A 12,199-nucleotide genomic window follows, 5' to 3' on the forward strand; every position below is an offset into this window, starting at 1 on the left:
TATTCAACCCATCGGATGGTCAGCACGTTCTATGGATCTGAATCGTATTGTAAATGTTTGGGACGCTTTGGGAAGCAGTTTTGCTGGTCGTCAACGTCCTCCAATAAGCAAGGACACACTTATCCGTGACTGACAGAAGAATGGGTTACATTACCCCAACAGCTGCTGGATAATGCTGTGTAAAGCATCACATGACGTGTGGAAGCTTACATCGCACTCCATGGTAGCCATATCCCATATTGACGTCTTACGCCGGAACGTCTGGGGGCGGTAATTACATTTACAGTCGGATCCCGCTACAACGCGATCCGACTTACGCGAAATGGCTATAACGCGAGTTTTTCATGAGTAATGAATTTTTTAGTGCGGACACAAATTACTCGCCTGCAACATGAAATTTTTCAGAAAAGAGCGGCGGAAAGTTAGAATGGGCTTCGTTGATACTAAATATTGGTTTTTTGAATGGACTTTCATCCCTTTAGCATCACTGAAAGCGGAAGTTCACCCACTGTATTAGTCTAAACAACGCTTTGCTTTAGTTGATACAAATAACCGCTCCGATTCAAGTTTCTCATTTTATGTCAAATAATAACGCTTTTTCTAAAATACAGAAAAAGTCGTTTCTTTGTAAAAGATACTTTAATATATAGTTAATAAATAGTTTGAAACAATGTGAAGGGTGTTTACAAACGTCTGAAACAATTGGGTATGCTTATAAAAAATTACTAAACATACCTTGTTCCACAACGCGGAATTCCGACTTACGCGAGGTGTCTTGGAACGCATCCCTAGCGTAAGTCGAGACTCGACTGTATTCACTTTTACGTATTCAGCCCAAAATGACCGTTTAGTCCTTTGAACAATTTTCAACGCCTTTTGGATTTCAGAGCACAGAAAATTATTGTCATTGCAATGCTCTAGAGTTCTGGCATTAGTTTATTTCACTTGGCATCGAATTACACTTACTTTTTTACGCGTCACATAGCCCATTGTAATCCGTCCTTAGCAATTGTCCATCAGTGTATAATGTAGTATGTTCGCTAATGCAGATTCCACTGAAATATCTAAGAGTTAAATGGGATTTTTAGAAAATCGGATTTTTACAGTACGAACTATTATGTGTTACATTATTTGTACTGTAACTTGCCAAGCAATTAACTAAAAACTTAAATCTGATTGGAAGGGAGGGATGGGTTTTCCTGCAACTTTACGAAAAACAAGATGTGGGACACTGTATTTATTTATATCAATTATTTATAAAATACAGGTCACGTTGACTGAAGAAGAAATTCTCAGGTTGGTGGGGACTGGGAGTAACATGCCTACCTAGTACATATTAAGAACTACTCAAAACTTGCAAAAAACTTGTTTATGAATGCAGAAGAAACACATAAGCATAAACTTACCACAACTTCAAATCGCTTTTGGTTGACTGGATACGTAACTAATGCGTAAGCGTCCTTGTCCGCACCGTTCTCATCTTTCCAGAGCCATAATAATCCAAGAGTACTTTCTTCCTCGTTGAAAGTACCGTTAGCTTTCATAACAAAATCTAAATTCTTAGTATCTATAAAATAAAGGGTAAATGGTGATTAAACTAATTTCGATAGTGATAGCTCTATATCCTTCTTGTTTATTACATGATGATAAGTTGTACCACCCAGATAATGGACATAAATTGCTCTTTAAAGGGGGAACTCATTTCAGACAACTGTTAAAAGGTTTTTTTATTTATTTATTTATTTATTTATTTATTTTTGTAAACTAGCCAAGAAGTTTTTTTAATAACGATAAATAAATTTATATAAATTTTATAATGTATGTAGATTTTATTATATAAATTTTATAATGACTGTAATATTTGTACCTCAGAGCCTGAGGAACGTAAGGCACATTAGGATAACTTTATAATTTTACGGTAGAGAAAGATTTTTTTTTTTTTGGCGCATGCAAAGGATTGGTCGCAAGCTCTTTTAACCCTGGTAAAAAATTGAAAAGGATTTTTTCTTAAGAATTAAGTTCACATGGCTCGATGTGGGATAGGCTTCTAAAACAATGCACTAATAAACAGAAAATCGCAATTTTTGGACTTACGTCCTTCTGGCTCTGAGGTACAGATGTAAATAGTCAAATCACTCTTAGCGAAGAATTATTGATGCTTATGTAAGTAGCTTATAAGATGTTTAGCTTATCATTTTTACAATTTATTCCAATATTCTAAGAATGATACGCACTTATTAAGAGGAGCGACTAGAAAACATTGGTGGGGTGATGATTATTTCATAAAAAATCCGTTTATACGCATAGACGTGTAATAGAAGTTGATCAGTATGAAGCTTCCCTTGGAACTCGCTAGAGTCAGAGCCCTCAGATCCCTTTGCAACTCAGCAGATTCCGCGGCAGTAATTGGAATCTGGGATATAAACCGTTAACCCTTCTATCTCTGACCACGTTTCTTCACAAATTCGTTTGAATATAATCACAAATTGCCTGATATTGTGCTAGTACACTTTTGGAAGTATATGTAGCTGCACAATTGATCCCTCTCATGTGGCAAACTATAGCAAACAATGGCATAAAATGTTTGAATAAAAGAAAAGATTATTTTTTTAAGTTAAAGATTGGTTTACTAATTCTGAGCTTGCTTTCAAGTATAGCTCAAACGTGTTTGATAGAATTGATATCCGTGGAATTTGGGTAGCAGAGCATCAACTAGGATTCTTAACCATGCTCTAAGATCTAATGTAGTCCAATTCTGGCTTTGTGGCATGAATGATTGTTTTTCTGTAAAATTTCATCGCTGATTAGTTGTACAAAGCCACGTAAGTCACCAACAGTGATCCTGACTCAGTCCATAACTTTCATGTCATGCCGAATAACAATAACTATTCACATACGAAACCCAAAACGTAAAATCTTCCGTATCATGATTACTTTCTTTACTGCCCTATCAAAATACAGTGGAGCATATGCAAAAATGTTTGCGTGATCCTTATACAGATATCGAAGCGATGTAAAATATGTCACGATTTCTCTGACCTGGTGATTGATGCTGACGTTGGAATAACATCGCCATATGCGGTAATTTGAACTTAAAGCCTATCCTTGACGAGTTCTGATGACTATATGTTACATTTCTATACTTTAACTGGTTTTATTTAAAAGGAACGAGGTTCGAGGTTAGTTTGTTAAATCATTATTGACCAATAAAAAAACTTAAACTGCGAGTCGTTTTTAATAGAGTTGAAATGAGTTTTAGTAGTAAAATTGTTTCATTTTGTGACCTATTTCAAACAAAAATCCTAAGCGCACTGGTTTTCCAAGGTGAAACAGCATGGTGTAGCAGGAAACATACTGTGTCTGAAGTACAAACAAATAAAAATTAGTCTATTTATTTATACAAGAAGTTGAAAGAAAAAATAAACTTTTTGTGACATTATAGCTATAGCCATAGGTAAAATAGTAATCTAAAACGCTCCTGAGGTAAGCTAAGGTTTCTTTCCTTTTTATAATAATTTTATAACAACAAAACTTGTTCCTTACCTTTATGGTACATATTAACAATCATTTGACCACTTCCTTTTGCTAACTTTTCAATGCTTAATTTCGCCAATAGTTTTTCTTCAGGAATACTTGAATAATCTATAGATGCGTCTGCTGTGAAGAATCTCGCTGAACTTGGTTTATAGTCTCCAGCTAAATGTAATATAATAGGCTGTAAAAAAAAAGTTTATTTTGGTTTTTTGAAATTTTATAAGTAATGCAAATTTAAATATTTTTGTTTTACATCGATCTGTTTAACATTAATTACCCTACGAAAAATTATGTTTGAAATAAGATAAGTCGTTTCTAAAAATATTTTAATTTCCCATAAATAAGTAATATTTTAACTATTCGATCTTTTTCTCTCGAGCTGAAACTTTAGAACTGAAATCGAGAAAAAGAGAGTAGTCCTATAACAAGAAGCTCGTCCAGAGCTTAGCAAGCCTCGTTTTCTATAAACTATCTCGAATTTTCTCTAACATCATCATAACGAGAAAAAAACATTCACATTTCAGGTAGTGAGAAGTAAAAGAATGTAAGTGGACGTTCGATTAAAATGCGTTTGAAGTTTAGATCCTAGGCAGGTGTCCGTAGATTTTTTTTTTCTCTAAATCGTGCTGTATAGCAACCCTTACCACGGCTACTTAGTACTATCTTGCCTCAATGCAGATGAGGGGTTCTCCTACCATTTGTACTGCTTATTAACCAAACTTTTAATTATGGCATTTACATGCCGTTCATTTTCACTGCCCTATTTCTCCTACAAAAAGTGAAACCGGAAATATAAACTCAAATAATAGAATGTTGATGGATGTCAAGAAACTTGAAATAGAAAGTTACTCGGCACTGGGAGTAAGAAAAATTCTTCAAAGAAAAATATAGAAAGCAACGAAACCTGTTTCATTTGTAAATTTTGTTGTCTTCTACTCCATATGACATGCATACTTTTGGCAGTTACTTGCAACTATATTACGTGTAGCAATTGCAAGGATCAGCTTTTAGTGCCCAATGAAACCCTTGACATTGTTAATATTGAAAACTCGATTTTATTAATCATTTAAAAAGAACTTGTGGCATTATATAAATAAAAGCACATTTTGATAATTTGCTTTATTTTGGAATTTCGTAAGTTGTTTTTGATATGTGTTTTCTAAAATGTGTGGCACAATTTCCTTAATCAGTTAAACAAGTTTACATTAAAATACAGAAAGTCATAAAAAAGTTAGCATATTTTTTTTATTTTTTTAAATGCGTTTATGATAATTCGTTGTTTTATTTTATTTTAAGACATATAATTATGAATATAAATATGTTTAAATGAACTGTTTTATGGTTGTAAATATTGATAGTTATATTAAGTTAAGATCTTTTTTAAGTTATAATTCTAGTTCTAGTAAGAAATGAAACTCAAAGCTATACAATTCGAAAGTTAAATTTTTCTCTACTGTAGATTACGCTTTGGGTCGTTTCTAAAATATCATGTGAAAGACATAAGTGGAACATAATCAAACGCTATCAAAACTCAAACTTGAAATTTCGAGCACATTGTTCAGTTAAAAATGAGAAAAGATGTTTCAACTAATATTATATACGTATTTGTGAGAAATATAAAAAACATTATTTTGAAATTCGGTGACTAAATATTTTATTTGATATTCACCACTGAACAGAGATGTGTAAAACTTATAAAAATGAAATATTAATTAATTTATTTAAAGAAACATTTATAGGAAAATTTAGAAGACCTTTGCATGCAATGAAAAATTTATACCTTCATTAAAGAAAAATAGCTATTTACCTTCTCAAATATTGGGTGGCTGAGCACAACATCCAGTTTTGAAGGACCATCATCAAAAAGGTGATTTTCAAACTTTGTGTCCACGATTAACTTCCTATCTGGATGATTTCTTCCATCAAGTGAAAGTTCCAATTTTACTTTAGGATTACGAATCGAAAGTTCAAATCCTCCTTTTACAATTATTTCTCGTGACGGTAGTATGGTTCCTAAACTCACAGTCCTTGCATTACCTTCTTTTCCAATGCGCAAATCGTAACCATAACGCTTGTCTCCTTTGTATATAACAGTATGGAAGCGTGATAGATCGTTAGTGCTAACTCGGATTCTTTCAATACTAAATTCTAAACTTCCTCTCTTATACGTTATTTGCCATTCATCTACGTCATTTTCTTCTTTATGAGCTGCATCAATATTCACGCATTTGTCGTTCCTGCAAAGTTTTGTTTCATATTTTATAGTTTTCCTTTCTTTGTTGACACGAGCGTTAGCTGTGTACGTCCTACTAGGAGCTTTGACATTTATAACGTAATTTCTCTCTCTTTGAGATTTTGCATCTTGATGAATGGTAACCAAAAGTAATTCTTTTTCTTTATATTTGAATGACATATCGCTATTAAATCCTTTTTTACGTTTTTTCATCTCACCGGAACCTGTTATTACGCGGTTCGAATCTATGTCTAGGTTCATGTCGAATTTTGTCACCTGGCCAGAAGTTTGAGCTTTAGAAAATACGTGTACCGAAGGCGTGATTCTACTAAAGAGTAGAATTTGTCCGTCAAAATCAATAATACTTTTCATTTTCAAGGTCGTGTTTACATCGTACAGTTTGTGGGAATTAACGTCTAGGTTTGACTGTAGCTTTGCATCTTCAACATTTCTCAAGTCAGCTACAGCATTAACTTCTACTGACTGTAAGTATTGTAAAGATGTCGAGAGAGATTTATGGAAAGCTGCAAATCTAGCTGCGTGTTCAAAAGACAATATGAAATTAATTTTTCTTTTTGAAATGGGTGTAAAAGAAGCTTTTGCTGCATATTTACCATTCCCGTATTCAACACTAGCATTACCTTCATATATAGGTCTCCGATGGACTGTTACAAGCAAATTTGATTTGAGATTGCCTGGAAATCCTCTTTTACGAATGTAATCAAACTTCCCAACGTATCCAATCGCTATTGTAGGCTTAATTCGGTATTCCGAAATGAATGTTCTTAAAGCGTCATTTGAGTCCGCCATTATTCTGAAATATAATTCCTTTCCGTCGAATGTTTTGTAGGGAGATGACAATGATAACCCTGCTTCCAGCTCAAACGTGTGACTTTTCAAAATATATTTCCCTTTGAAATCAGCTCTGATCTTTTCAACTCCACTCCTTAAAAACTTTGCCACACTATTCATGTGGCCATCTTTTATTTCATGATTATATTCGATTGCCATTTGCTCCATATTTCCAGAGAAATCTGCCTTAAAATAGTGAGGACCTCTTAGAATATGTGTGCTTACTTTACCGGTTACATCAACGTTGATAGATCCTACATAATTGATAGTAGCTGATATCATATGTTTATCAGTGCCATCTTCAAGCTCTTTATGGGACTTTGCTTTTATGCTTATTTTCTTTTCCGCGTCGTTATCAGCATCCCATTGAATATCCAGATCCATAGTATTTACATTGCCTGGTGTAATACTGCCGGACATCAGAATTCTTCTATCTTCCCTTACACCCCTTACTTTAATATCTGCTTTTATAGAGTAAATTGCTTCAGCTGTTTCAACAATGACATCTCCATCAAGGAAAGGGGTAGCAAGTTTCATTTCATTGCTTCCTTTTCTTTGCAAAGCTACGTTGATGGAGTAAGGAGACTGACTCCCAGTATCTGCAAAAGTGCTGAACTTGGCACTGTCTCTTGAAAATTCCAACTCTACTTTCAGTGGAACGGGTGAAGATTTCCTAGGAAAATTTATTGTTCCATCAAATTCATGATGAAAATGATCCTGGCTTTTGACTCGATATGTATAATGTACAGTGATTTCTTTCCCTGCAGTTGGTTCTATGACACTTTTACCCTGGTACTCATGAGGTGCGATTTCTTCAGCCTGGTCTCTGTATCGGAATACGTAATTTTTATAAGTAAAGGATATGTCAGATGCTATTTTCAATGGTTTTTCAGAAAGATGATTATAGTTTAATGCTAAATGAATGTCTTTATCTTTATGAGTTTTAATGCCAGCTTCGACGATGAGTTTTGGTTTGTCAAAGAAGTCCCAAACTGCTGTGAGCACAGCAGATTTGTCAAAATCTAAGCATGATATAGTTAAGCCGACTTGATTTTCAATGTCCATTTTTTGAAAATTATCAAAATCTCCGTGCAATGCATGAATAAACGTAGATCGTATTAAATGAGTGTCGTCGTCAAAGTTTTCTCCATAGCGAAAAATTAAATCGCTTTTGTAGTGATTAAAGGGCATCAAACTTACATCCCAAATAAGCATTGTATTCAGGTCTTGATGCTCAGCTAAAAGAATTTTGCTATCAAGGCGGAAACTTAAACGATCACGAATTTCTATGTTATCTATTTTGGCATTTACAGTAATACTTTCATAACTTTTTCCATCAGGCTCATAGTGATGACCCAGATCCAGAAGAATACCTTTTCCTGCTTCGTTTCCTAGTGTGCCTTGGATTCGGTGAATCTGTTGAAACGCATTAGCATTCATTTCATAATGAAGTTTCCAGTTAGACTCGAGTGTATTTATCTCACCTTCTTTTGCCAAATGTCCTGCAAAACAATACATATTTTAACGAATTACATCAAAGTGAACAAAATGATTTATCACCTGATTCTTAGCATAGTGTACGTAAAAAAACACTTAGTCTCGAAATTTATTTAATAAAGATCCAAAGACAATCAGAAGTTGAAAAATGGTAGGGTCTGGTGGGGTAAAGTGGTCATAAAATCGTAGGTTTTCGACTTAGGTGGATAATAAATACAATAAATTCTATAAAAACTCCAATTTTTTTTGTTGTTGTTTTACATTGCATTATTAAAGAACACGATACATAGAATTTTAGGAAAAAAGTTATTGATTTAAGTAGTTTTATAACACTTTCATTTCCCTATGTATTTATGACCACTTTACCCCATGGGGTGGGGGAAAGTGGTCATAGCATGGGGTAAAGTGGTCATAGTTAAAAATAGATGCAAAATCGTTACAAATAACAGTAATATTTGTATACTTCGGTTATTTTTACAGTTACAAGTATATGCACGAGTATATGCGGGTATACATAAGCATGTATACGTTATTACCTACAGTATACGTGTCTACACGAATCTATATACGTGTAACGTGTATATGCAATATATACGCGTATAAACGAACATCGTGCGTGTATGCACTTGTATCTCGAGTATATACATGCATACCTGAGTATATGCGTTTATAGTAGACATATATACGCATATATAGGTATACATACCTACATACATATACGAGTATACACGAGTTATTTCGTAGATACATCCAGTGCGTGTTTGTACATGTCTACTCACGTACATACATGAACGACGAGTATATACGTATGGAACGAGCAACGAGTATATACGTGTAAACACGATTATGTACTAGTATCGACATATATACGTACATTTACGTGTATATCAGTACATATATGTATACACGGGTATATCCCCTAATATACATGTATGCTTACAAAGTGAATCCAAGCTCTGGGGCAAAAATCAAAGAGGTGTGAGAGGGGAGGTAAGAAGCAAAGAATCATAATGAACTTATAGTCGCTGACGCGCTACATGCACACTAAGCCAGAGATTGATGGATGCAAAAAATGCCACAAATTTGTTACACAAAGATGATTTTACCTGACCGGCTGGTGGCGTGATGGTTAGGCGCTGGCCTTGTATGTCTGTGGACCCGGGTTCTAACCTGGGGATGCCGGTCGGTGGATTTTCGAGATGCAGAAATTCATCAACGCCCATGTCATATTATTATTGTAAAAGATCCCTAGGGTATTCGTTTGGCTTAAAATTCCCTAGTCAAAATTAAACTCCTAGTGCAATTTCGCATCAAAGAGAGCCCAGGTGCCTCCACCTGGTGGAAACTGAGCGTCAAATAAACTGCTGTGTTAAGCATCAGCGCCTTAATGGTGACACATGAAAGACTGATGCATTCTAGGGGAGTGCAGCAGGTCTGGTTATGGCCAAGACGTCTCTTCAGGAGAGTCTCTTATAAAGCCCCATTGGAAACAATAAAAAAAAGATGATTTTAACCAACATTTTAGTTTTTAAGAAATATTTAGAGCAGATGTTAAAGTTACGGCCTGTAGTAGCTCTAATACACGCATTGCAACAAAGGCACAGCGACTGATGAAAGTTTTCAAAAGCCTCATTATTGCAAAATAGAGTGCTTTGTGATTGCGACGCATATATTACAGCAGCCGGCCAAATTTCATCAATAACTTTAACACTTTCTTAAGGCCTAAAATGTTGTGTAAAATTGTCTTTGTGTAACAAATTTATGACCTGTTTTGCATGCCCCAGTTTTTGGCTTTGCGTGCATGTAGTGCGCCAGCGTTGTGATTGTGACCATATGTTTCTTATGATTCTTGCTTCTTCTACTCCTCTCTTACATCTTTTAAGAATTTGCCCAAGAGTTTAAACTCACCCTCTATACATGTATATCATATGCTTGTGTGTAAGTGTCTACTCGAGCTTCGAGTACGTACGCGTATATACTTGTCTACCTGAGCATATAAGTGTTCGTATATATACGAGTATAAGCGGGTATGTACGTGTATAGTCGAATGTATATCTTTATGAACAAAAAATAGTTGCAGAAACCTATATACTACGCGTTTATTGGTGCATTTATGTGAATACGTATATATACGTGCGTACACGAGTATATGCGTATGCATACGTATATACTCGTATATTTAACCCTGTTTCCTGTAAAAACAATACATATTAAGTGAAATTAATATTTCATTTATGTTTGCCTCATACATAAAGACTGAGTGACGTTAGAAGGACAATATTCGTTAAGCCTAATATTATGACCACTTTACCCCATCTTACTTAAACTGTTCTAAAAAATTAACCAAAATAGATTCAGCTAACTGCTAATGAGAAAGGGTTCTTGAGACATGTAGGAAGCTTCCTGTGCAGTCAATCTGTCCATAATTCTAACAAACAAAATTTCCCAAGAAAGTTAATAGAGGTGTTTAGAATTTAAAATTTTTCACATTCACACAAAATATTTTATTTTACCAAAAAAAAAAAATTGCCAAATTTGAAATTTTGTATTCAAAATGTAGTTTCTAACTCCCCTATCCTAAAATAAAATTTTCATATTCATTCGAACATTTATTTCCAAGCTATAGCCATTTATTTAACGTATGACCACTTTCCCCCACCAGACCCTATGTTTAGAGCAATTTCATCCATAGTGGGTAAAATACTTTCCCTATGTTGCCATATGCATTAAACTAACTTTTTAGAAACTGAAAAATGTTGCCAACATATTGAAAAATAATATTAGTAATACTGATTGAAAAGTATTAGTTTCAATATAGTTGTACTGAGTTATTTATTAAGAGATCTTTTTTACCCTCATGACCCATATCACGCCACAGTACCCTATACCTTATACTACTTTGCCTGAAAAAATTGGGACTACCGTAAAAAATAGTTATTAACGTAGTTCAAAATGTTGTATGAGAAGTTATCGGTCATGGTGAACATAGAATAAACATATCCACAACATTTTAAGCTTACCTTTTAATGTAATGGGATCATCAAAACTATTTGACAGAAGATTGATTGTAATCTGTTCTTTTCGTCCCCTTGCAAAAACGACTGTGCCGGTTATTTCTATGGGCCTCACATTAGGAATAGTAAGAGAAAGCTTCGGCTGATATTCGACAAGTCGAGCTCCACGTACGTCAGCTCCAACATCAAGGTTTAGAACATACTGCCTTTTACTATTCCCCAATGCAACAATCTTCATTTGCATCGACTCATCTCGTTTCAAAAAGCTTCCTGTAAAATTTAGGAAAACATTTGTGTCAAAATACCTATAATTAAATTTGAAAAGATATCTCTAAGATAACAAATTCTTTCAAATATGACATTTTCGTAATAGCTATTATAATTTTATAAGAACACAAAAATTACTTGATTCATCGCTCACTGTTGTTAAAGCAACCAGAAATTGACGTACAAACGCCAATTCATTCGTTACATACTAACTTGTGATAACCGGTATATCATTCTCTTGTTACAAAATCGTTAGATTTTAATCTGTAGTAAATACCATCTAACTTGACCAATAATGAGTTAAAAAGGGGGGGGGGTCACAATGGACAGAGAATGTCTGCATAGACTGGCTCTGATAAATTTACTTCCGATAGGTTGAAACTTAACCAACTCTGATTGTTAAAACAGGGGTGAGGAAAGCCACTACTAATTTTCAAACTACGACTTAGCCTTGTCGAAAGCGATTATTGGCGCTGTGCGAATTTATGGAATCCTCTTTTAAATCCAATAACAAATGAGCACGTGCAAGACCATGCATCATTTTACCAGAGGCAGACTAGACGCATTTATCATACGGTTTTTTTTTTTTTTTTCGCCTGTGACATCATCGGACTCGAGTAGGCACATACGGGCCGGTTGTTTGGATTTAATTTTGTGCAAAAGCTATTAATTAGTGCAGAGCGAAAATATGTTTAGCTCGGACGAATAATTGCCGGAATATGCGTCAGATTAAGTATTGTGTTGAAAATTGCAAAAAAAAAATGTCGTTACATTTTCCACATGGCGCCACATGTTTATCGTA

The 12,199-nt window shown here is 34.5% G+C and overlaps 1 protein-coding gene across 1 annotated transcript in view; it reads right to left on the minus strand.

Annotated features, from left to right (window-relative positions):
* LOC129218900 (apolipophorins-like) overlaps positions 1-12,199 on the minus strand; it is a 165,393-nt gene that overhangs the window by 84,097 nt on the left and 69,097 nt on the right. Inside the window, exons 19-22 of the mRNA XM_054853221.1 lie at positions 11,137-11,400; positions 5,342-8,121; positions 3,544-3,715; positions 1,407-1,567 (exon numbers count right to left, since the gene is read on the minus strand). Of these exons, the coding sequence (XP_054709196.1) occupies positions 1,407-1,567; positions 3,544-3,715; positions 5,342-8,121; positions 11,137-11,400 (3,377 nt within the window). The remainder of the gene's footprint in view (positions 1-1,406; positions 1,568-3,543; positions 3,716-5,341; positions 8,122-11,136; positions 11,401-12,199) is intronic.

This window comes from Uloborus diversus, chromosome 3 (assembly GCF_026930045.1).
Source record: "Uloborus diversus isolate 005 chromosome 3, Udiv.v.3.1, whole genome shotgun sequence".
In the NCBI taxonomy this organism is placed as follows: Eukaryota; Metazoa; Arthropoda; class Arachnida; order Araneae; family Uloboridae; genus Uloborus; species Uloborus diversus.